At 47.5% G+C, this 25509-nt stretch overlaps 2 protein-coding genes and 1 long non-coding RNA gene across 7 annotated transcripts in view; 2 read left to right on the top strand and 1 right to left on the bottom strand.

Moving 5' to 3' along the window:
• The window catches only part of NEMF (nuclear export mediator factor), a 37714-nt gene extending 35437 nt beyond the window's left edge, over nt 1-2277 (top strand). For both annotated transcript variants that reach the window (XM_081909835.1, XM_081909834.1), the window contains 4 exons: nt 321-427; nt 522-565; nt 1629-1708; nt 1840-2277. In XM_081909835.1, coding sequence (XP_081765961.1) covers nt 321-427; nt 522-565; nt 1629-1708; nt 1840-1917 — 309 coding nt within the window. In that variant the 3' untranslated portion in view covers nt 1918-2277. The remainder of the gene's footprint in view (nt 1-320; nt 428-521; nt 566-1628; nt 1709-1839) is intronic.
• Nucleotides 1-25509, top strand: part of LOC309372929 — a 122540-nt gene that overhangs the window by 95707 nt on the left and 1324 nt on the right. The window lies entirely within an intron of this gene.
• Nucleotides 3283-25289, bottom strand: KLHDC2 (kelch domain containing 2). 4 transcript variants are annotated; one of them, XM_081913877.1, is made up of 14 exons: nt 25207-25289; nt 20351-20562; nt 18036-18115; nt 15613-15730; nt 14873-14988; nt 13905-13986; nt 12598-12681; nt 11771-11851; nt 11622-11680; nt 10514-10623; nt 9184-9256; nt 6657-6744; nt 5254-5306; nt 3283-3686 (listed from the first exon to the last, which is right to left on the bottom strand). In XM_081913877.1, exons 2-14 carry the CDS (start codon nt 20540-20542, stop codon nt 3563-3565), a joined length of 1260 nt encoding a protein of 419 aa, XP_081770003.1. In that variant the 5' UTR covers nt 20543-20562; nt 25207-25289; the 3' UTR covers nt 3283-3562. The 4 variants fall into 4 exon arrangements, with proteins under 4 accessions (XP_081770003.1, XP_081770005.1, XP_081770004.1 ...); XM_081913879.1 differs by having other exon boundaries at nt 20351-20544; nt 25207-25260; XM_081913878.1 differs by having other exon boundaries at nt 25102-25218.

The following is a 25509-nucleotide window of genomic DNA, read 5'->3' as shown; positions in this document are numbered from 1 at the left end:
AAAGAACACTTGTGTACATCCATACGGCCAATGGGGAGTCTTTAAAGAGTGTAGAAACCACCACCACCCCATTTGAAAATATTGTGCGGCACATACAAAAAGAAATGAATTACAAAGTTAAAACTGTGAAGAGTCCTTTAAATCTCTGTCAAGCCAGCAGGAGCGGTATGCATGTTTCTACCCCATGAAAGCTGGCTTGAATGTGTGTGTGTCTAAAGGATTTGCCTGAAAGGATAAAGCACAGAAAAACCCCCAGAACCAGGCATGCCCACCCCTCTCCCTTCCCAGCCTCTGCTCCCATCTCCTCTGTTCTGTTTCAGGAAGGAGAGACACTGTATGATTCTCTGACTGGGCAGCCCCACCTGGAAGACATTCTCCTCTTCGCCATCCCATTCTGTGCCCCTTATACCACCATGACCAACCACAAGTGAGTGGCAGCAACTCTTGGCCCGTTTGGCATTGCCCCTTGGAAAAGGGGCCTCCGATTAAACCTTGTGTTCCTTCTTGTTTTCTTTTTAAAGATACAAAGTCAAGCTGACACCGGGCACACAGAAGAAGGGCAAAGGTATTGTATGCTCTCCGTTGCGTTTCTTTCCAGCTCCTTTTTGTTCTTCTAGCCAGTGGCTCAATTGCACACACAAAAATTCTGCAGGGCAGCATTACTCGGGAAACTTGAGTGTATTTTTCTTACCGTATTTTTCGCTCCATAAAACACACCTGACCATAAGACACACCTAGTTTTTAGAGGGGGAATGCAAGGGAAAAAATATTCTTTAAGGGGAGCGCTGAGCAGAGCCTGTATGCATCCCAGCGCTCCCTTTCACGAGCTGTGAGGAGCGTGTGTGCGGCACTTGTGGGCTTTCCCCCCAAGAGCCGCACACACGCTCCGTGTGGCTCTTTAAAGGGAGGGCAGCTCTTGGGGGCTTTTCCAGGAGGTGGGGAAAGGGACAGAGGGGCTAGAACAGCAAGAGGGAGCGCTGCGCAGCGATCCCTCTCGCTGTTCTGGCTTCTGGCTTAGCCGCGCAGCCTGCATTCGCTCCATAAGATGCATACACACACAAGTGCGTCTTATAGAGTGAAAAATACGGTAACTTCGGGGGCCAAATTTCATGCTTACACTCCAATCTCTCAATGTCATTATCACATCATATGACTGACTGGTTGGTTTTCCTGTCCACCTGCAAAATCCCTTCTGCGGTGTCCCCAGACACCCAACAGCCAGTCATGTCTGGCATCAGGTGGGCTTGACTTCCCCCAAACAGCCTTGTGGGCCAAATGGGGAGGCCTTTGGGCCCCATTTGGCTGCAAATCTGGAGGTTCCCTTTCACTGCTGTAGAAAGATGGGTAGCCCAGAAATCGGTCCGGCTTGCAAACAACCCCTCACCTGTCCTCTGTAGCGATTTGAGAATCATCTCCAGGTAAGCAAGCTTGGGGTGCTTTTCCCCCTTTGGCCTGCAATGTGCCCACTGACTTCCACGGTGGGCAGAAAGGCTCGTAATCTGTCAATTGAGTGGTGACCGCGGTGAACCTGCTAGCAAGGATGTTCTAAGTGAACAAACGGTAGTACATTTCTGTCTCTGCTGATGGCCCCCTGCCCCATAAATCTGTGCCTTCTGTCTTTCCAACAGCTGCAAAAACGGCTCTGCACAATTTCATGCAGTCCAAGGAGGCGACCCCGAGAGAGAAGGATCTCTTTCGCAGCGTCAAGGTAAGAAGCCTGCTTTCAAAGCCAATTTGTGTGGGGGTTTTTTCTAACCGAGTTTCCTGCTAACAGAACCAAGCTTTTGCTCTGTGCATGTACAGCTGATCAAGATGGAATCGTGTGATTCTCTTCTACAGGATACAGACCTGTCCAGAAATATTCCGGGCAAAGTCAAGGTGTCGGCCCCCAATCTCCTGAACCTGAAAAAGAGGTGAGGGGCCACTGCTCACAGCACCGCCAGCCTGGAGCCTTGGATTGCCTTCGCCCACTGCCAAGAGTGACAACTGACCTCCCTGTCTGGGCCTCCTTCCAGTTTTGCAAATACAAGTGTGACTGATACTGATGACTTCTGTTACTTATTTGGCCAAAGTGAGAGCAGAACTATCCTGTTAACTTAGCTCCAGCTTTCAGATCACAGCTATGTGTGGAAGCGGGTTATGGTCTACCGTATTACCTAACGGCCCGAGTCCTTCTCATGTTTTAGACTCCAGATTTGAATGTTCATATTGTTACAATGTCCAGAAAGCTGCTTATGGGACATCTTGCTGAGATGCTTATTAAAGGCCTCAGTCCCCTGCCTGTCTCCTCCCAAATGGGTTGAGTTAGGTTTGAAATAAGAGGGTGTGCCTAGCAACACTGAGGGGACCCCACATTTCATTGGTTTAGTTTTCCTGTGTGGGTTGATGTCAGGAAATGAAGTCAAAAAACCCTTAGGGAGAGGGAAATCCCCTTCTAAAATACAAATGAGCTCTAGTTACACCTGATTAAAGGTAAAGGGTAAAGGGACCCCTGACCATTAGGTCCAGTCGTGGCCGACTCTGGGGTTGCAGCGCTCATCTCGCTTTATTGGCCGAGGGAGCCGGCGTACAGCTTCTGGGTCATGTGGCCAGCATGACTAAGCCGCTTCTGGCGAACCAGAGCAGCGCACGGAAACGCCATTTACCTTCCCGCCAGAGCGGTACCTATTTATCTACTTGCACTTCGATGTGTTTTTGAACTGCTAGGTTGGCAGGAGCAGGGACCGAGCAACGGGAGCTCACCCCGTCGCGGGGATTCGAACCACTAAGTCCTAGGCTCTGTGGTTTAACCCACTGCGCCACCCGCGTCCCTGTTTACACACCAACATATGCATTCCACTATTGAACAGCTCTGTCAGAAAGTTCTTCCTAATGTTTTGTCGGAATCTCCCTTCTTGTCATTTGAATCCATTGGTTGGTTCCTGCCCTCAGGAGAAGCAGGAAGCAGGCTTGTTCTTCCTCCCATGGGACATCCCATCAGATACTTGAAGCTGGCTATCAGATCTTTTGTGATCTAGTGCCTGACAGAAGTAGCTGAGCAGGTTCAAGGAGCTACAGACTATGGAGCAATTTTCCCTGAAGGAAATAACAGCTGCGACTGTCCCAAAGTCCACCGCTGCCTTTTCTTCCGCCTTAAACGCAGCACTAACAATACAGAGGGGTTCAGTTCCTCTACTGATCTGTTTTCTTTCAAGGGCTGCAGCCCCACTGCTTTTAACCCAGCGGGAAGCCCTTCCCGGGGATCGTTCTGGAGGGCAGGGGAAGCAGTGACGTCCTCTCGCCTTGCATTAAATACATTTATTGCAAACAAATTTTTACACAAAAATAGGTTCTCTCTCTAAGCCATTCACATGCAAACAGAAAAAGATCAAAGCAGAGAAGCCGTTACCTACAACGCAGAGTTGGGGGGGGGGGGGGAATTAACCTATACAAATGTCACACACACTTTGCCAAACCGGGATGGTTCAAATTATTACATCTCTTTATATAAGAAGGGCCCGTTCATGCGCAGCACGGCCAGCCGAGGGCCTGGCGTCAGCGGAAGTGCTTCGCTGCCGTCCTCCTAGGAGCCCGACGTGTTGTTACTCCCAAAGCGCTGGTTGAGGCTGTGGAGGAGGTGTTTGGGCAGGCAGTGCCAGGAGCTGGCCAGGATCTCCTTGAAGCACATCATGGCTTCCAGGCACAGCCTGTGGGAAGGGAAAAAGAGAGGGGAGAAAAAGGGGGCTGAGAATTTGCGCTAGGCTCCTCTCCTGCCCTCCACCAAGTCCCAATGGCCAACAGAACATGGGGCACATCTCCACTGGGCTTTCTAGGGTTCTCCTAGAGCAGTGGCTCCCAAATTTGGGGGGCCGCCATCCCCTCGGTTTCCATTAATGCATCTCCAGCGCCCCTTACTCTACAAAAAGCACTGTTTGCACAACCCACCAAGGGAGGTTTACACGGCACAATGCTAAGCTAACAAGTAATGGCACATTTATTGACAATCGAATTAAAACTATTGAATCTGATCCAACGAAACGGACAAATTTGATTTAATGGTACTAGCTTTTCAAAGTCTGATAGTCGTTAACACCTCCAGCACCCTCCTACCTCGTAGTGCCCACCTTGGGACCCACTGTGTTATCCAACAATCCATGTGGGTCTGCCCTCCCTTGCTTTTCTCTTGGTTAATCCTCTTGGCTAAACCCTTCCCATCACTCGCTGGGTGTGACCTTTATACAAAAGGAACCAGCCCCTGACCTTGCAATGAGTCTCAGCTGGCCTTCTGGGAATCTCTGCTTAGGGGTTTATGTGGGGAGATGGAGAGGGGGCTCTGTTCTAAAAGCAGAACCCTTCCCAGGAATAGATTTGCTTCCCAGCTTTTCAAAGTAATAATTCAGGCTGTGCAACTACTTGTTAAGAAAGCAGAGCCAGACTGGATGGGCCCTGCACAGTTGGAGACGGGGGAGACTTCTCATTCCTTTCTCGGGTGACCTACTTTTTAGGCAGGCAGAAATTCAACAGGGGCAGCTGTCCTTATCCCAACTGGCAGGTTGAAATGCACCTGCCAAATGCTGACTGACTTCCCAGAGCTTACAAACGGGCGAAATCTTGTTGACATATGGTCACCCATTCCTAGAGAGGAAACCTCAACAGAAGTTGTTTCTCTGACTCTGAGAATACCGTATTTTTCGCTCTATAGGACGCACTTTTCCCCTCCAAGGGGAAATGTATGTGCGTCTTATGGAGCGAATGCAGGCTCCTTGGCTTCAGCGAAAGCAACACGAAGTCTCCCTCCGCGCTCCGGAGGCCTCACGTTGCTTTCGCTGACCCCTCTCGCTCTTCAGGCTTCAGGGATAGCCGCCTGAAGCCTCCGGAGCACAGCAGGAACTCTTGCTGCGCTCCAAAGGCTTCGGGTTCCTTTTGCTGAAGCCGGGAGAGCAAGACGCTCCTGTCTTCAGCAGAGAGGGAGAGCTGCACAGTGCCCCTTCAGCGAAGCGGGAGGAGAAATGGAAGGGGCTCCGTTTCTCTTGCCGCTTCACTGAAGGGGTGCTGAGCAGAGAGGGGGAGATTTTTTTTTCTTGTTCTCCACCTCTAAAACAAGGTGCGTCCTATAGAGCGAAAAATACGGTAATTCTGCTCCTATTTTTCTCAGGAAGAGACTTGAGCCCGTCATATACCGTATGAAAGTCCCCAGTTTCTCATGTTGCATATCCAACCGTAACTGCAAGAATGCACAAGCAATTAGTGGGTTTCCCCCACTTTAATATATACCTTACGAGGGATTTTGGTTGAAGGGAAAAGACAAGAATCTCATTACTATGTGCCTGAAAGAAAAAGAAAGAGCAGCTTGTATAAATCTCATGATTGAAAAAGCACCTTTGACTTCCAGCCCGATTCAAAAGGGTCCGTGTGGAGCTGTAGAGACTACATTGCTGGCCCTGGACCAGAGAGAGCCGGGTTCGAATCCTTGCCCAGCCCTGAAGTCTCTCAGCCCAACCTAATTCCCCAGGTGGTTCTGAGAATAAAATGGCAGGTGGGGTAGAAGATCCCCTAGCGGGTGAGTAACGTCTGCCCTCTTGGGAGACGTAACACTGCCGCTTCAGGATATTTGAAATCCGTCACCAGGGAGAAGCACAAGGGCAGAATTCACAAGGAATGGGAAACCTCAGGAGTCGAATCCTGCCCTCGAAGCTTCCTTAGCTGGTGCCTTCGTTGCCTATCTTTAGGTGTCGGGCAAACACATTCCTCTTCGCTCAGGCCTTTGGTTAATTAAACAACTTGATGGCCTTTTAAACTGAGTGTGTAAGGGAGATGCTGTTTTTATTCGCTATGATGGCTTGTAATGTTGTGCTTTTATATTGTAACCCGCCCTGTGATCCTCGGATGAAGGGTCATATAGAAATTTAATTAACAGCAACGGGCCCTCGGGACTCTACAGAGGCTGCGCACTCAGACATACCTCGCCTGCTCCTTCCTCTCGTGGTTTCACCTGGCTAGAGTGTTCCTTTGACCCATGGTAATGCATTTTGCTAGCCCAGATGGAGAGTTGTGTTCCAGGCCCTGGACCCCGGAAGTCTTGCCCCAAAGGAATGTGGCCCCTGGGCTGAAAAATGCTCCCTCCCAGTTCTGCACAGACTTGGACTGGGGTCAGAGGAACTGCCCAGGAGGTGGCAGCCATGTTAGAGCAAGTCGAGACCCACCATCATAGATTCATAGAATTGGAAGGGACCCCGAGGGTCATCTAGTCCAGCCCCCTGCAATGCAGGAATTTCAGCTAAAGCATCCATGACAGATGGCCGTCCAACCTCTGCTTAAAAGGTTTCCAAGGAAGGAAAGTCCACAACCTCGCAAGGCAGACTGTCACACTGTCAAACGGCTTATGTGGTGGGTCTCGCTGGAAAATCCGAATGCCAACGTTTTGCCATGACCTAATCCAGAAATAATTGCCATGTGCACCGCTTCTTCTGCCCCACTGGCTGGCAATCACGGCACTGAAAGGTGTGTGAGAGGGGGTGCCTCTACGCAGGTGGAACTGCTTTGCAATGGGCCGGGGTGTGTGTGAAGCCAGGAATTCTGCCCCCAAACGATGACGGAGCAGGCAGTCTTTGGGCTTTACAAAGGGAGCTGTGACTTGGTGCCCAGGTGCCCTGAGAAGAACAACAACAAGGACTTACGGCTTTGTGGTGGGCAAGCAGATTGTTGGCGCAGCCCCCAAAGACAATCACTTCTCCCTCGTCGCTCGCGCACGCCGTGTGCCAGAGCCTGTAAGATCACACAAATTAATAATAATAATGATGATGATTTATTTGTACCCCACCCATCTGGCTGGGTTTCCCCAGCCACTCTGGGCGGCTTCCAACGAAGATGAAAAATACATCAAAATGTCAACATTAAAAACTTCCCTGAACAGGGAACAGCCTTCAGATGTCTTCTAAATGTCAGGTAGTTGTTTATCAATCAATCCATTATTAGGCATAGCAAACCACCCATTATGAAACAAACACCGTATGCAGATTGTGGAAAATACGAATTCGGCATAACAATTTGCATAAATAATACAGTCTAACACTACCACATCACCGACCAATCAAGAACCACGAAATCTCTCTATAATGGCCCAGTCTTTCCACATGGACAGCACTCAAAAAGTTAGCACTATCAAAGTAATTTGATCATTCCTGCCCGAGAGCAGGTCCTGAACCGCTGTTTATCTTTTTGACATCTGGTGGGAGGGCGTTCCACAGGGCGGGCGCCACTACCGAGAAGGCCTTCTGCCTGGTTCCCTATAACTTTGCTTCTCGCAGGGAGGGAACCACCAGAAGGCCCTCGGTGCTGGACCTCAGTGTCCGTGCAGAACGATGGGGGTGGAGACGCTCCTTCAGGTCTACTGGGCCAAGGTGGGGTCAAGCAGTGGGGAGATTCAGCAGAAAGCTTTGGCTGCAACTCAAGGGAATCCTGCTGCCGTATACGGCTTTCATCTTCCCTGTTTTTGTTGTTGCGATTATCCATTTCTGTTTTTGAACATTTTGTGTCACTTTTCAACTGTCTTGTTTGTGGCCCAGAGACGTCAGCGGTTGGACAAGAGGGTTTATCTGCCCTCCACTCCTTTAAGGAAGGGCCTGTTGCAAGACACTCCTTTGTTTCTTACCCCTGAGGTGGGAAGGCTGCCGGATGAAAAATATGGGCCCCTTTGCCCAAGCGTGCGGCAAGATTCAGGAATGGCAAATTGCTTTTTAAAACAGAATAAAAGTACAGACCTAAGTGGCTACACTTGGCTTCTCTGGGATGCAAACGAGAACGACTGACATTTGAAGCCCCTTGCAGGCTGGCCGAATGGAGACTGGCCTGAGTTTACTGGAACTGAAGAGTCTGGCCTAGACACACTGCCCGTTATGCAAAGGGGAAATCAGAGAATTGTAGAGTTCGAAGAGGCCCCAGAGGGTCATCAAATCCAATCTCCCACAGCGCAGGAATCGCAGCTAAAGAATCCCTGACCAACGGCTATCCAACTTCTCAATCTCCTCCTCTTCCGATATATACGATATCTTTATTGTCATTGTCCCTTGCGGAACAATGAAATTGAAAAAACTACATAAAACTATATAAAAACTACATAAAACTACCACAAAACTACATAAAACTACTACAAAACTACATAAAACATTCAAAACCCCTAAAAACTCTAAAACCCCATTTTAAAATACACTATACTACAGAGACCCCTTATGCTGCGTTTAGAACCAGAATTGCATTAGCGTAGAAACTGTTTTTCAGGCGGCTAGTCCTGGCCTTTATAACCCTATACCTTCTTCCAGAAGGCAGAGGCTGAAAGAGATCATTTCCGGGGTGCATACTGTCATGTGCTATCTCTGCCGCCTTCTTATGGCACCTGGCAGCATAGAGGCTTGGGTTCCAGGCCCTTTTATCATCTCCAGGCTGCACACACTGCAGCTTGTCAATATCCTTTTTAAACTGTGGCGCCCAGAACTGGACACAGGACTCCAGGAATAGAGGGGCACTATGACTTCCCTTGATTTGGACGCTACACTTCTGCTGCAGACAGCATTGCTGCAGCTGTCTGACAATATTCTCATCCAGAATTTGTCCCTGTCAAATACAAGACGGTGGAGTGGTTTCTGTCCTCCACCCCTTAAAACCAATTTTAAGGTAAAGGTAAAGGTACCCCTGACCATTAGGTCCAGTCATGGACGACTCTGGGGTTGCGGCGCTCATCTCGCTTTACTGGTCAAGAGAGCTGGTACACAGCTTCTGGGTCATGTGGCCAGCAGGACTAAGCCGCTTCTGGCAAACCAGAGCAGCGCACGGAAACGCCGTTTACCTTCCTGCCAGAGTGGTACCTATTGATCTACTTGCACTTTGACGTGCTTTCGAACTGCTAGGTGGGCAGGAGCTGGGACCAAGCAATGGGAGCTCACCCCGTCACGGAGATTCGAACTGCCGACCTTCTGATCAACAGGTCCTGGGCTCTGTGGTTTACCCCACAGTGCCACCCGCGTCCCTTGTAAAGCCAATCTTACTTGAGCTCAAAAAACGCAAGAGCTGAAAAACTGCCCAAAATCTAAAGAGTCATGAAGGTAGAAGCCAAAGAGGGCTATCAGTGCAAGCAAAGCAACGACCAGGAGAGGTGAGTTCTGTGGAAGGTTCAGAGTAGTGTCTGTTACTGCGCGTGGGACTGCTTACCGGGGTTTCTCTGAATAATTGTGCTCAAATTGTATCCACTCGTTTTTACTAATGCAATAGATCCAGGCATCACCTGAAAGGAACAGAAGGGAGGTTTTCGTTGGGAGCGAGTTCTGAGTGTTAGCAAAAGAAGCTGTCCTTGGAGACAACTTGATCCAGAATTTGAATTCACAAGGTGGTCACTTGAAGCCGTCATTTCCCACAACTACCATGAGTGGCTCAAGAGGCAAATAGGAAACACGAGGATCAGGACACACCCCAACCCCTAAATTGTGGTTAAATTAATTGTTTTTGCATACAATCATTTAACTCCAATAATTCATTGTACTTTTATTTTATTTTATTTTTTGGTGCAATGAAACACGTCCACGTGGAACATTGGTGGCGATGGTGGGAAGGCACAGAGATGTTTCCAATTTTTCTTTACAAACATGAGGTCTAGAAACTTGGGGTGTTTGTTTTTTAAAAATGAAAAGTGTTAGCCAAGATTCTCAGGATGCCAAATTTAAACCAGATGTACTAGGTGGGGGGTGGGAGGGCGAGAGGGGAGGAGGAAAGACTTCAGAGTTATCGGATCTCCTTTGGTTTTCTTGCTAGAAGTTCAAGGCTCACCAGCTGAAGCCAGAGCGCGGCTCAGGAGGTGGAGGTTGTTGCCAACTGAAGGCCACAAGCCAATAAACATCATATCCAAGTCCCACCCCAAGTCCTTGTGGTCAAGGGCGGGTAAGAAATCTGATAAAATATGTTAAGATAGAAGTGTGGATTCCAACACAGACCTCTGAAGCTGGCCAGGACTTAACAAAAGGTAAAGGGACCCCTGACCATTAGGTCCAGTCATGGCCGACTGGGGTTGTGGCGCTCATCTCGCTTTACTGGCCAAGGGAGCCGGCGTACAGCTTCCGCGTCATGTGGCCAGCAGGACTAAGCCGCTTCTGGCGAACCAGAGCAGCGCACGGAAACGCCGTTTACCTTCCCGCCGGAATGGTACCTATTTATCTACTTGCACTTTGACGGTCCCATCCTACAATGTGCCCACCCCTATTATGTATTATTTGAGATCTGTATCAATCAGCCCAACTTCCCACAGCCTGTTGTGTTTTGTGACCCTTTTAGCCGCTTTAAATCTAGCCGGTGTTTTTGAGAGGGGTGGGCAACAAACAGCAGCAGCGCCAGACCCCAGATGCCACTGGGTCCTGAACTGCAGCCATTGCAAGGACCTTCTGGGATCATCCCGTGAAGGCTAAAATAAACCCAGCGCCAACCAATTCTGCGGAAAAGGCTCTTCTGTCTAAACCAAAGGCTATTTTTAGTTCTCCTGGGATTTACTTACTGAGAGGCTGCTTGTCGGTGGTGAATCCGCCAAAGAGGAAGAGATGGTCAGACGAAACAGGGGTTAGAGAATGCCAAGATCGGCCAACGGGGCAGATGCCTTGCGTGATTCTGTGTTGGGGAAACACAAGGGATTGACAAGAGATTGTCAAAACAGCAGCCAGGAATGGAGTGTCTGATCTTACTATAAGCAACCTGTTCCTGACCGGGGTGGGAGATTGTGGAAACTCTGGAGACATCGATCCAGGTGATTCGCTGCTCCGGCCATGAAGTCAGGCTTTGGGAGAAGATTTGGCCGGCTGCTTCTGTACTCAACCCACGCTTCAAGTTTTCCTGGCCAACTAAAAATGGGAATAGGGGAGTGCTGCAAACCACTTAGGTACAGGTGAAACTTGAAAAATTAGAATATCATGGAAAAGTTCCTTTATTTCAGTAATTCAACTTAAAAGGTGAAACTAATATATGAGATCAACTCATGACATGCAAAGCGAGATCGGCTTCTACTTCTCAGAGGTCCAATTTTGCTCCATTTGCAATCCTTGTTTTGTTGATTTCCTTGAATATTCTAATTTTCTGAGATTGTTCATTTGGGGGTTTTTATCAGCTGTACGCCATGATCTTAGCAATGATAACAAATCAAGGCTTGACATATCTTGCTTTGCATGTCACGAGTCAATCTCATATATTAGTTTCACCTTTTAAGTTGAATTACTGAAATAAAGGAACTTTTCCACGATATTCAAATTTTTAGAGTTTCACCTGTATATATTTGACGACATAGCAGGATAGAAAACCTTCTCTAAACAAATCAATAATAAGCAATTTTAGGCCCCACCTTATTTCAGTCATTTTAAATTGTACAGAACTGTTTTAGAACTGTGGGTTGTGGTAACCTGCCCTGGGACCTTAGGATGAAGGGCAGGGGATAAATCACAATAAATGAAGTAAGAATAGCAAACAAGACCCCCCGGTGCTCTCCAGGTGCAATTCCCACCGGCTCCGAAAAGTGCTCGCTGGGACTGATGGGAGTTGTAGTCCAAAGGATTTGGAGAGCACCTACTCGGGATCAGCTTCCCTGCGCCGACAAGGGGAGACAGAAGCCTACGTACATTTCATGCCACTCCCACTTGTCCAGATTGAGGGAATAGAGATCGTTCATCCTGGACTCCTGAGGGAAAGAGGGAGAGAGGGACGCGTTTAGTGAAACCTGGACTCCAGAAAGGCAGCAGCAGCGTCCCCACTCTGCTCTCGCACTCACTCGGTATCTTCCTCCAAAGACGTAGCCTCTGTTTCCAACCGTGGCACAAGCGTGGGCTGCTCGGGGCGACGGCGATTTACCCTGCGGGGGCAAGAAGAAGGGACAGGTGAGAGACTACCTGCTTTGGGCTCTACAAAATTTCCTTCCCGTCTCCTGCCACTGACTTTTCAGGAACTTGCTGCTGGTGGTTATATTTGTGTCCGCTGGCAATAGGAGTACAATATGGGCATGTCTTTAAGTTAACATCTTACATCAAAAACCTGACAGTACCAAACTATTGAAGGCTTTTCACCAAAGCCAGACTAAATGTCTTTCCCTCTGCAGTGTTGGCTGGCAGGTTGAGAGGAGTTCCCTACCAGGATAGACTTTGCTCATGTGCTCAAGACATCAATTCCATAAAACGTATTTTGTTGCACTGTGCAAAATAAGAGCAAGCCGGGGCTGAACTGATACTACCCTTGCTGGTAGTATCAGTTCTCAGGAAAATCAGAGGCTCACTATGTCAGGTTCCTATTGGAAGACCGGACAAATGCTAGAACATTAGCAGTGGCAAAGTTTTTATCGGTGGTTGCAAGAACAAATAATCCCTATATTCTGAACAAAATGCTTGTTTAACCTGGAGGTAGGCTGTATGAATTGTGTACTGTTTTCTAATGATTTGTTGGGTCTCTGGACCGTAATAAAGACTGATGATGATGATGGTATTTGTTAGGATCTGACGGGCAGTGGAAATGAATCAGCTGATATTAATCACTATGGGTGGTCCTACCAGATCATAATTTTTTAAAAATGTACGATTGCCATATTTTGGAAGTCCACTACTTTACCTTGGTTACAGGCTGGCTCCACGTAAAGGTGTCTGTGTCCAGGACGTGAACATGATCATTCCACCCACGGGGAACACCTGAATTCTTTTAGACAAGAACAGGGACAATGGATAAAATCTCATTCCGTGCAGCAGTTTCGACATTTGCTAACTAGGGCAGAAAAATCTGACTACTCGCGGCCACTATTCCTCCTGTGATGTGCGCAAGAGGCTTCTAGAACAGCTGTGAGTTTCAGCCTCCACCGCCCAGGAGGAGCAGGACCACAGAGCAGGTAAATATGGGCAGCTATTCAAGGTGGTGGAGCTGAAAGCCAGTTTTTCTGGGGGCCTCGTGTGCCGTCTCCCTGCATTTTTGGTATTATTTATTTAACGCTTTAATACCTCACCCTTCCTCAATAAGGAAGCTCAGTGCAGCTCACAACAAGAAACAAGATACAAACAGCAACAACAGAATGATAAACCCAATAAAATAAAACCCCACAATCAGAATCACATAAGCAGTGGCAAATATCGAGAATAAATTCCACTTATGGATCCAAAGGCCTGGGCAAATATACGTGCCTTTAGCGCTTGCTTGAATGTTTGTACCGAGGGAGCCAAGCGGATGTTCCATAGAAATCACAGGTGAGATGCCACCACCGAGAAGGCCCTGTCTTGTGTCACTGTCCAACAGATGTGACTACAAGCAGGGCATTCTCTGTGGATCATAATGCAAAGGTTGGATGGCAGGGGGCGGAGAGAGATAGTGTTTCTTTGGGTCCTAATTCACTTAGGGGTTTTGATCACGTGCAGCCACTGCAGAGCTTTCAGGATGGGGCCGATACAACCCCTCCTTGCTGCTCCAGCCAACAGCCAAGCAGCAGCATCCTGAGCAATCTGCAACTTCCAGAATGTCTTTAAGGCCTTTAGGGTAGGCATAGGCAAACTCAGCCCTCCAGATCTTTTGGGACTACAACTCCCATGATCCCTAGCTAACAGGACCAGAGGTCAGGGATGATGGGAATTGTAGTCCCAAAACAGCTGGAGGGCCCAGGTTGCCTATGCCTGCTTTAGGCCCCCAAAGAGTAGATTGCTGTAATCTATTTGTATGTATTATAGTGTTACAGTATTTTAATATTTTTGGGAAGCCGCCCAGAGTGGCTGGGGAAGCCCAGCCAGATGGGCGGGGTATTATTATTATTATTATTATTATTATTATTATTATTATTATTATCATCATCTATTTGGAAGGCTACAAGAGCATTAATTAGTAAATGAGCCACTCCTGAGCTAGAAGAGATTCCAGTGCACAAAAAGCGGAAGACTTACCCAAAAAGAGGTTTCATCAAACTCAAACCTTCCAATCTGCTCCCCTTCAGGGTAATACCCGTAGCCACCAAAAAATATAAGCCTGTTCAAAAAGAAGGGAAGGGAAGGCAGGTGAACAAAAGAATAAACTAACATCAGAGTGACCCAGTAATACGCGGTAATGGATTTCCATTTACAAGAAAGCACCACTTAAAGCGTAAAAGCCAGAATATCTGAGAAGAGATTCCATTATTTATTTTAGCCTTTCATAAGCTGAGCCAGCATGTCTGCAGGGCACCAGGTGGACAAAGGTAGATTTATTTAAATGAAACTGAGCACCCATAAGCTTCTTCTTCTCCCTTTACATACTGCAGCTAAAATTCACAAATAATCGTTCACAAAGGCAGTTAGAAGTGCCAAAGGACAAGAGCAGGACGTCAGCAGCGTCTGAGGTGCTTTGCTGTTGCTGTCTCAGGAAAAAAAACACCATAAAGTCAACAAAACATTATTTTTCAGGGGATGGGGGAGGGAAGAGGCATCCAGTTGTGCTGCTATTTTAGCCGGAAAAGTTTCTTAGCTTGTTTCCTCGCCCCCTCTTGCTGTTGCTAACTCTACTCTGAAAATTACCATTAACTCTGCATGGTCACAAACCTGTATGCTATTTGGCTGCAAGTTTCTTTTAATATTTAGGAAGTCATGGAACATCAAGTAAGTGCATTTATTACATTCATAGGCTGCCTATTTTTATATAAAAGCTATCAGTTGCTTACACGAAACCAACATAATCCAATTAGGCCAAATTACATTACAAATTAAATACAAAGAGTGCTATTACAGCAATGAATAGGTAACAGAGACACTTTGGAGAACAGGCAACATGGAAACCCACTATTTTTTGAGTCAAATGAGGCTGCAGAGCACGCAATCATTTCCAGGAAAGAGAAGGGACCCCGGAACAGCCAAGCTCTGGTTCACGCCGACAAACTTACTTGTTTCTATAAACCCAAACGCCGAGTTTGTCTTTTGATGACGGAGGGGTGCCTTGGCAGTCCACCCTGACCCACTCCAACACTTTGTCACTCGACCTGGAATTAAGCATGTAGAACTGCAAGAAAATGAAGGAACAGATTATAAACGTGCAGCTCATTGGCCCCAAGGAGTCCTGATTATTTGGACTGCTCTGTGTCGATTTAAAGATCTTAGGGATGCGGGTGGTGCTGTGGTCTAAAAATCACTGAGCCTCTTGGGCTTGCTGATCAGAAGGTCGGCGGTTTGAATCCCCGCAACAGGATGAGCTCCCGTTGCTCTGTCCCAGCTCCTGCCAACCTAGCAGTTCGAAAGCACACCAGTGCAAGTAGATAAATGGGTACTGCTGTGGCGGGAATGTAAATGGCATTTCCGTGCGCTCATTTCCGTCACAGTTTTTTGTTGCACCAGAAGTGGTTTAGTCCTGCTGGCCACATGACCGGAAAACTGTCTGCGGACAAACGCCAGTTCCCTTGGCCTGAAAGCGGAGATGAGGCCCGCACCCCATAGTCACCTTTGCCTGGACTTAACCATCCAGGGGTCCTTTACCTTTAAGATCTTAATTTGGCCTGTCAGGCAACATGGGATGGATCTGATGTCAAATAGTGTGGCGGTTTTGGATACTGTAGTTTTCTGGCTCCAAAACAAAGGCCAAAAAAGGGGGCGAGTCTCCCCACCCAAACTGGGAAATTCGAGGACTGACCTTGTTTGTGTTGCCGCGTGCGTGGTGCCCTCCAAACAGGTACAAGACTCTGTCCATACAGACGGCGCAGCTCCCTGACATGGAAGGGGGAACATCTCCAGCCGTTCTGTGCTTTGTCCTGGCAAGGCAGGGGCAGAAAGACCTCTGGGTTGAACAAGGAAGCTTTCCTTTCTCATGCTTATCTGTCGTTTATAGCTTTTATTATAGCTTTTAATATCTACATGCAGCCGCTGGGAGAGATCATCAGGGGGTTTGGGCTGGGTGTTCATCAGTATGCAGATGACACCCAGCTCTAACTCTCCTTTAAATCAGAACCAGTGAAGGCAGTGAAGGTCCTGTGTGAGTGCCTGGAGGCGGTTGGAGGATGGATGGCGGCTAACAGATTGAGGTTGAATCCTGACAAGACAGAAGTACTGTTTTTGGGGGACAGGGGGCGGGTGGGTGTGGGGGACTCCCTGGTCCTGAATGGGGCAACTGTGCCCCTGAAGGACCAGGTGCGCAGCCTGGGAGTCATTTTGGACTCACAGCTGTCCATGGAGGCGCAGGTTAATTCTGTGTCCAGGGCGGCTGTTTAACAGCTCCAACTGGTATGCAGGCTGAGACCCTCCCTGCCCGCGGACTGTCTTGCCAGAGTGGTGCATGCTCTAGTTATCTCCCGCTTGGACTACTGCCATGCGCTCTACGTGGGGCTACCTTTGAAGGTGACCTGGAAACTGCAATTAATCCAGAATGTGGCAGCTAGACTGGTGACTGGGAGCGGCCGCCGAGACCATATAACACCGGTCTTGAAAGACCTACATTGGCTCCCAGTACGTTTCCAAGCACAATTCAAAGTGTTGGTGCTGACCTTTAAAACCCTATACGGCCTCGGTCCAGTAGACCTGAAGGAGCGTCTCCACCCCCATCGTCCAGCCCGGACACTGAGATCCAGCGCCAAGGGCCTTCTGGCGGTTCCCTCATTGCGAGAAGTGAGGTTACAGGGAACCAGACAGAGGGCCTTCTTGGCGGTGGCGCCCACCCTGTGGAACACCCTCCCTTCAGATGTGAAGGAAATAAGCAGCTATCCTATCTTTAAAAGACATCTGAAGGCAGCACTGTTCAGGGAAGTTTTTAATATTTATACTGTTTTTAACACTTGATTGGAAGTTGCCCAGAGTGGCTGGGGAAACTCAGCCAGATGGGCGGGGTATAAATAATAAATTATTATTATTATTATTATTATTATTATTATTATTATTATTATTATTATTATTATTATTATTATTTTGTAACTTAGTGTGGTACTTACGAACCGATTCAGAGCTCCCATCACCTCCCCAAACTGATGGCACTTCAATCCGAAGCGACACATGAACATTCTCAATGGATTCATGCACACGTTATAAAACAGTAGGATCCCCAACCATAAAACCTAGTGGAAAAACACTGGCACCACCTTCTGGATTCAGGCATCTAGGTAAGGAGAGGAACCATCTCTAGGCAGTACCTCCAGCACTCAACCCAAGACAACCTGACTAGGAGGATCCATCAGGGATGGTAGTACTGAAAACTCCCTGTGAACTCTAAGAAATCCAACAGAGGAAGGCAACTCTCCCCGTCTTGCTTTCCGCAAAGCGGATCAGAAGACTCACTAACCAAAGGGCCCCTGATTTCCTTCTTTCAATGCACATTTTGTCTTATCTGCCTTGAGCCATCTAGAAAGGGTGGGTTGGAAAATAAAACAAACTAAAAAAAACCTGAAGGACAGGGAAGTACAGTCGCAAGTCAAATGCTTTGGCTCCCGAACGATGCAAACCCGGAAGTGAGTGTTTCCCGGTTTGCAAACGTTCTTTGGAACCCGAACGTCTGATGGGGCATCCACAACTTCTGAAAGAAATCAGAAGCTGTGCTTTGGTTTCTGAACCTTTTGGAAGTTGAACGGACTTCCAGAATGGATTCCATTCGACTTCCAAGGTACGACTGTATGTTTCCGAGCATAATTCAAAGTGTTGGTGCTGACCTTTAAAGCCCTAAACGGCCTCAAAGGCCCAGTAGACATGAAGGAGTGTCTCCACCCCCATTGCTCAGCTACTGAGGTCCAGCTCCGAGGGCCTTCTGGCGGTTCCCTCCCTGTGAGAAATAGTGGCACCCGCCCTGTGGAACAGCCTCCCATCAGATGTCAAAGAAATAAACAACTACCAGACTTTTAGAAGACATCTGAAGGCAGCCCTGTTTAGGGAAGCTTTTAATGTTTAATAGACTATTGTATTTTAATATTCTGCTGGAAGCTGCCCAGAGCAGCCAGGTGGGAGGGGTATGTATGTATGAATAAATAAATAAATAAATAAATAAATAAATTCTACTGCTCTAACAAAACGTGATCATGGTTGGAGATATTTTTTAGTGTTGGTGGGGAGATAGGAGGCACTCAAGATATAATTTACCATCTTCCAGTTTCCATGTTGTATATCCAGATTTCATCTCGGGGCAGGTAAAAGTCGTAGAATCCTCTCACCTGAGCATTCTGAAGCAGGAAAGAAGGAAAGGGGGGAAAACACTCCCATTATTAAACGGAACGATGAATTCAAAAGCACCATCTGCTTCTCTCTTTATGCCAATAGTCTAAGGAACACCCCACCCTCCATTTCCACCCAAATATCTGTATTTTGAGAATCATGGCCAACTTGGGTATAAAAATGTGGGATATTCCAGGGCAACAAGACTGTGAGCCCCATTTATTTATTTAATTTATAGTCTGTTTCTTCGAATGACATTCTGATTAATCCACAGGGAGCATTTTTCTACAGGCAGAGGATCGTGACTAAGCCAGGACCAACCCCAGCCCCGTGTCATAGAACTGTAGAGTTGGAAGGGACCCCAAGGGTCATCTAGTCCTACCCCCTGCAATGCAGGAATCTCAGCTCAAGCATCCATGACAGATGGCCACCCAACCTCTGCTTAAAAACCTCCAAGGAAGGAGAACAGCAGAAGAGGTCAGATGGGTGGGGGTACAAATAAATTATCACTATTCAGGGTGGATAAAAATCAATGTTTTAAAAAATATATATTAAGAAATATCGATTTTTTTGTTTTATTTAAATCAGATTTTCTTTATTTAAATTAGATTTTTAAAATAAAATGCTTTTGGAGGAAAAATCTTTCTAAAGAGAGTTCTCTATTTAAGTTACATTATCGTACAAAGACAATTCATCAGGAAATAAGGATTTGTCTTAAGTTTTTCATGTATGCTAAAACTCAAAGGTTTTTTTAAAATCGTTTAACCACATCAGTTAACAAACATGGATACATATCCTATAATGTTATTTTTTAAATTAAATAAATTTTATTGGAAGGAGAAAAATAAACGATTATTTTTCTCCTTCCAATAAAGAAAAATTGTCCAAATATCAAGTTAACTTATTAAATCTCACAATAATTTCATAATAATCTGTCAATCTATTTCTAATAGTATAGTATATTTTTTGATATAACTGTAAAAAACTGCTCTGAAAATTTATTATTCCAAAATGAAACCTTCCTCTGGTTGTAAATATTAAGATTATACCAGCAAGAATGAGTCCTTGTGTAAAAAAAAATGATGTAAATCAAGTCTGACTGACTATTGACTTAAATCAAGTCTGACTGACTAGTGATTTAAATAGATTTGATTTAAATCAAGTCCACCATGTCGCTACCATCATCCTCATCCTGTACAGTGGTACCTCTGGTTGCAAAACGGGATCCGTTCTGGAGGCTCGTTCGCAACCTTAAAGGAACGCAACCCGCGCCTGCGGGTCGCGATTCGCCCCTTCTGCGCATGATGTCATTTTGCGCGTCTGCGCATGTGTGAGCGGCGAAACCCAGAAGAAACCCTTTCCGGTACTTCCGGGTCGCCGCAGGACGCAACCTGAAAACGCTCAACCTAAAGCAAACGTAACATGAGGTATGACTGTACTTAATACATCCCTTGAGAGCTTGGGGGCATAACACATTGTACAAATAAAGTAATAATAATGGCAACACATCCCACAACATCCCTTAAGACCTTCAAATATAAGGCAACACATCAATTACCGTATTTTCGCCCTATAGGACGCACTTTTCCCCCTCCAAAAATGAAGGGGAAATGTGTGTGCGTCCTAAGGGGCGAATGCAGGATTTTGCCAAAGCCTGGAGAGCGAGAGGGGTTGGTGCGCAAGCCTTTGGAGCCTGCGGGAATTCCCACCAGGCTCCCACGGCTTGCGGAGAGCTGCCTGCATCCTGAAGCCTGGGGTGCGCAGCAGAGCGCACCTCGGGTTTCGGGCAGCTCTCTGCAAGCCGTGGGAGCCCCGCGGGAAGTCGCGGTGGGCTCCCAAGGCTTGCGGACAGCTTCCTGCACCCCGAAGCCTGGGGCGCGTGCCCCGGGCTCCGAGAAGATATCCACAAGCCTGGGGAGACCGGCGTGACTTCCCGCCGGGCTCCCTAAGCTTGCGGATAGCAGCCTGTTCTGGGGGCTGGGGTTGAGGGAAGCTCGGGCTTCCCCCGCCCCAGCCCCGCGCCTGGGGGGGGGATTTCTTTCTTTATTCCCCCCCGAAAAACTAGGTGCGCCCTATGGGCCGGTGCGCCCTATGGGGCGAAAAATACGGTAAATTATTACAACATGGTTACACACATTTTAAGCCGGGTGCATCTTCTCCAGCCCTCTGTGACTGAGGGAACAAGGCCTCCACCTCTTCTTGTCCTGCCTTTGCCAAATAAGGAGTCTTTTTTTGCTGCTCACCTTATACCCGCCCCACACGAACATGCACTGTCCGTCGCTGACTGCCACGTGGCCGCTCCGTTCAGCAGGACTGCCATTCTCTAGGTGCTCCAAGCTGTCCTCTGCTGGCCCGGGAATCTCTTCATCCACCGGCAAATCTTCATCCTCCGGCAGATCCTCATCCACCGGCAACTCTTCATTGTCATCTGCCATGCCTGTAACAGGATAGTCTCCTTCAAGAAGGGCACAAAGAGGAAGAAAAGCTTTCAAAATTGTGCTTAGCCAAAACAGGATGGAGAAAAAGCCACGCTCAGAGCTGTTTCCTTTGCCCGGGGGCAAGAGGACTCAGCGAGGGGCAAGAGACACTTCTGCCAGTCTCTGAAAATCTCGTGTTTTCTTTTGGCTGGCTCCTCGGGTTAAATAAGTTGGAGTTCTTGTTATTAAATATACCAAGAGAAAATAGCACACCAAGAACTCTGGCCAATGTAAGTTTCAAAAGTGGGAGTGGTCCCTTCTCGCAAATCAATAGTCAATTGAAAAAACTAACCCATTCAAAAGTATGTATTTTGACAAGGATTACAAACTCAAATGGAGATTACAAACTCAAACAGAGATTAGAAACTCAAACTCATAAGGATATGTATAACACAATAATTCGTCACAGTATTAAAAATAAGAGTTTATGCTCAATGACTGAAACTAGGATCTTCATGTCAAATCTGACTATGGACTAACATGAACTTATCTCTACTCATAAACTCTTATTTTTAATACTGTAACGAATTATTGTGTTATACATATCCTTATGAGTTTGAGTATGTAATCTCTGTTTGAGTTTGTAATCCTTGTCAGAATACATACTTTTGAATGGATTAGTTTTTGTTACAATTGACTATCGATTTGCGAGAAGGGACCACTCCCTCTTTTGAAACTTATATTGGCCAGAGTTCTTGGTGTGCTCTTTTGTCTTGGCTCCTAAGGTTGGCAGAGGCCACTTCTTGTGAGAAACACCTCTTAGCTATTGTCCACAGATGAACCCTGGTCTCTGGGGTGTCTGTTTTTAGCTCGCTGAGTTCTTTCGTCACTTCCTAGCCACGCTGTGGGCTTTTAGAGGCACGGCACTTCCAAATCATGCAGACCTTTCCATCAGCCACAATGGAAAAGCAGCTAGGCACATACTTAGCACTCCAGGATTAGGCCATTTGCTTTTCACGCGGAAGGTGCCAGTATAAAGCATCTTCTCACGGTCCTATAAGAAGAGCCTGGCTGCTGGATGAGGTCCAGCATCCTGTTCTCAAAGTGAGAAACCAGATACCTCAAAGGGAAGCCCCCAAGGGAGAGGTGCCTTTTCCCAAACTAAGATCTCCTTCAAATAACCCATTTCTTGAGCGTTCACCTCAATTCGCTTGTGGAGTGCGTACACATCTTTCCATTAACCATTCACTCATTCCTCACTTTTCGGTGCATTCCTCTGTCATTTTCCTCCACACACAAAAACCAACTTGATTTGTTGCTCTGGACTGGCAACAGAGTGCTTTAATCCAATTTAATTGCACAAATCCAAACTTCCTGGTATGCACTCAAATCTGTCCCGTAACATACTGACAATCTGGAAGCGTCCTGAAAAAGTGTAAGAGAGCCGCCCGTTCCTCTCCAAGCTCACTCTGTGAAGATGACCTCAATGTTGAGTGCAAATAAAGGTCTTAACTCAGCCAACCAGAGCAGGAAAAACAAGCTCCGTGGCCCAGTAGTCTCACCCACAGCCAAGCTCAGCATTTCTAGGATGTCTTTAAAAGCTCTCTGGGAAAAGCCAGCCCTGAAGGTCTTGGCCAGGGAAGCAGAAGGAGGAGCAGCAGCCGGAAATGAAGAATTGGCTCTTGGCTACTTTTCCTAGTCATTTGGACATCCCAAGGCTCAGCTGCTAGATGACAGTACCTGGAGCCTGAAATGCTGAAGGCTGTTTAAAGGCAGTTTAAAAGGATTTCTTGCTAGACAAAACAGAAGATGATCAAAATCACAGCTTAAGTGGCTGCAAAGCGTTTGACATTTAAAGGCACAGATAGACAGGAAGGCTCCCCAGCACATTCTTCAAACTGTTCAGAGCTTTTTAAAGCTGCTCTGCACCTGGTTAGGAATCTGGGCTGGACACATGGCCCAGCCTCATGACCACTTTGCATCTGTACTCAATGGTCCAGTCATAACAACACGGACACATAGGAATTTGCCTTATATAAGTGTCAGACCAGTAGAATGACTCATTATAATCTCCAGCACTGGCTTGTGGGATCTTTCTAAGCTTTTCAGGCAGGAATCTGGAGGTATCTGGAGATGCTAGGGACTGAATCTAGGCCCTTCTGCCAAAGCAGGTGCTGGACCACTGAGCTATGGCTCAGACCCCTTTGCAGCAACATATGGAGGTAGATTCCTTCAAGGAGTGGGATGGGTTGTGCTGAAGCTAGGGGGGAAATCACAATTTCGAAGGTTGCCCTACACATTATTCATTGAAAGAAAAAATGGGTTGCTATATAAAACTAGCACAACGGGGATCAGGACTAGAAACCCTGGAAAGGTAGCATGGTGCAGTGGTTGGAGTATGATACTAGGACCTGAGAGGTAAAAAGGTAAAGGGACCCCTGACCATTAGGTCCGGTCGTGACCAACTCTGGGGTTGTGGCGCTCATCTCACTTTATTGGCCGAGGGAGCCGGCGTACAGCTTCCGGGTCATGTGGCCAGCATGACTAAGCCACTTCTGGCAAACCAGAGCAGTGCACGGAAATGCCGTTTACCTTCCCGCCAGAGTGGTACCTATCTATCTACTTGCACTTTGATGAGCTTTCGAACTGCTAGGTTGGCAGGAGCAGGGACCAAGCAAGGGGAGCTCATCCCGTCGCAGGGATTCAAACTGCCAATCTTCTGATCGGCAAGTCCTAGGCTCTGTGGTTTAACCCACAGCGCCACCCGCGTCCCAAGAATTGAGAAAGCAGGGTTCAAATCCCCACTGGACCACATGAAGCTTACTTGGGGTGATCTCGTGGGTCAACCAATACCACCCTCTCAACCTAACCTACCTTACAGAGTTGTGGGGGTTAAATGAGGAGGGGTGAGAACCACGTACCCCACTTTGAGCTCCTTGGAAGTAAAGGCGAAATATAAATCCAATCAACAAACAACCCCGCAAGTCTGACCATATGTGGAATTGTGGAGAACTGCATTTAAGACTGGAAATAATAGGAAACGGAGAGGGTGGCGTAGTCACGGGTCAGAGTGTCTGACTAGGGCCTGGGGGACATGGGTTCCAATTCCACACTCGGCCATGGAGCTCACTGGGTGACCTTGTGAGCCAGTCACTCTCCCTCTCAGCCTATTTATCTTACATATTTATTAAATACACATGCTGCCCTCCACCAGAAGATCCGCAGAGTGGTTTACGGTATAAAAACACAAAATACATAACAACACCCACAACCAATACCCAATACAGGGTGAGGGTTGGGGAAAAGGGGGTTGTTGATGTTGTTATTATGCATTTTGTGCTTTTATCTTGATGCTGCGAACCACCCAGAGATCTACAGGCGGTAAGCAAATGAAATAAAGAACCAATTGCTCCCCTACCTCGCAGGGGTGTCTTGGGGGCGAAATGAGGGGGGCGTTGAGGAGAACCCTGCCCTCCACTTTCAAGCCCCTTTGAGGTAAAAAGGATGGGATAGGAATGCAGTATCCCTGAAGGAGCGTCTCCACCTCCATTGTTCTGCCCAGACACTGAGGTCCAGCACCGAGGGCCTTCTGGCAGTTTCCTCACTGCGAGAAGCAGAGCTACAGGGAACCAGGCAGAGGGCCTTCTTGGTAGTGGCACCTGCCCTGTGGAATGCCCTCCCATCAGATGTCAAGGAAATAAACAATAATCTGACTTTTAAAAGACATCTGAAGGCAGCCCTGTTTAGGGAAGCTTTTAATGTTTAATAGGTTATTGTATTGTAGTGTTTTGTTGGAAGCCGCCCAGAGTGGCTGGGGAAACCCAGCCAGATGGGCGGGGTATAAATAATAAATTATTATTATTATTATTAGAAGAAGAGTTTGGATTTGATATCCCGCCTTTCACTCCCCTTCAGGAGTCCCAAAGCGGCTAACATTCTCCTTTCCCTTCCTCACAACAAACACTCTGTGAGGTGAATGGGGCTGAGAGACTTCAGAGAAGCCCTAGGTCACCCAGCAGCTGCATGTGGAGGAGCGGAGACACAAACCTGGTTCCCCAGATTACAAGACTACTGCTCTTAACCACTACACCACACTGGCTCTCTTATAATTTATTATTATAAATTATTATGCAGTACATGAAAGGACGGGCTAATCCAGGCACAGGCAAACTCGGCCCTCCAGCTGTTTTGGGACTACAACTCCCATCATCCCTCGCAAACAGGACCAATGGTCAGGGATGATGGGAATTGTAGTCTCAAAAAATATATGGAGGGCCGAGTTTGCCTATGCCTGCTTTAGGCCCCCAAAGAGTAGATTGCTGTAATCTATTTGGGAGGCTACAAGAGCAGGGTATTACTAATAATAATATTATTATAACCCTTGCAAGATAATAATAATATTACTCTGGCAGGGTAATAGTAATAATAATACTTTATTATTTATACCGCGCCCATCTGGCTGGGTTTCTCCAGCCGCTTTCCTTTTTAACGGGGGGGGGTGGAGCTTCCTAAAAGGTGACAACCCCCCCAAAAAAGAGACCCCCCCCAGCCTGCAGTGGTGCAGCCCATTCAGTCACCTTATTCTGCAGGAGGAGGAAGGAGCCATTGAAGAAGGCCGGGGGGGGTAGGAAACCTTCGCCCGCCTCCCCTGCCGGGCGCCCCCTTCTCCCCTCTCGACTTACCTTAGCGGGGTCCGCTCACAATGTCAACATCCGCCGGTGCCGGCGGATATCCGGCCCGTCTTCCTCCCCCAGCGGAAGCTCCGCCCCCTCTGCCGTCGACGGAGGAGGCGAGAGATGTGGACAGAGCGCCCGCCGCGGTCTTGCTCCCCCTGCAGGGAAGGAGGGGAACGGCACCCGAGAGAGCGTTGGATTGCCACTGGTCTACCTTGCAGGGGTGGCCGAGAGTGGCTGCTGTGGTCGTTGGAATGACATATTCATTTCTACCCAGGGACGACTTCTTTTTTTATTCAGAATTATAACAAG

This window comes from Podarcis melisellensis, assembly GCF_964234715.1.
Source record: "Podarcis melisellensis genome assembly, chromosome: 1".
In the NCBI taxonomy this organism is placed as follows: Eukaryota; Metazoa; Chordata; class Lepidosauria; order Squamata; family Lacertidae; genus Podarcis; species Podarcis melisellensis.
The sequence above is the reverse complement of the archived record's forward strand: the minus strand, read 5'-3'. Positions and strand labels throughout refer to the sequence as shown.

Coding starts and splice junctions, on each gene's coding strand:
- KLHDC2 (XM_081913877.1), bottom strand. CDS start 20,542: ATGGCAGATGACAATGAAGAGTTGCCGGTGGATGAGGATCTGCCGGAG. Junction 18,116..20,350: donor TCGTGTGGGGCGGGTATAAG/GTGAGCAGCAAA, acceptor TTCCTGCTTCAG/AATGCTCAGGTGAGAGGATT. Junction 12,682..13,904: donor TTGATGAAACCTCTTTTTGG/GTAAGTCTTCCG, acceptor CTTGTCTAAAAG/AATTCAGGTGTTCCCCGTGG.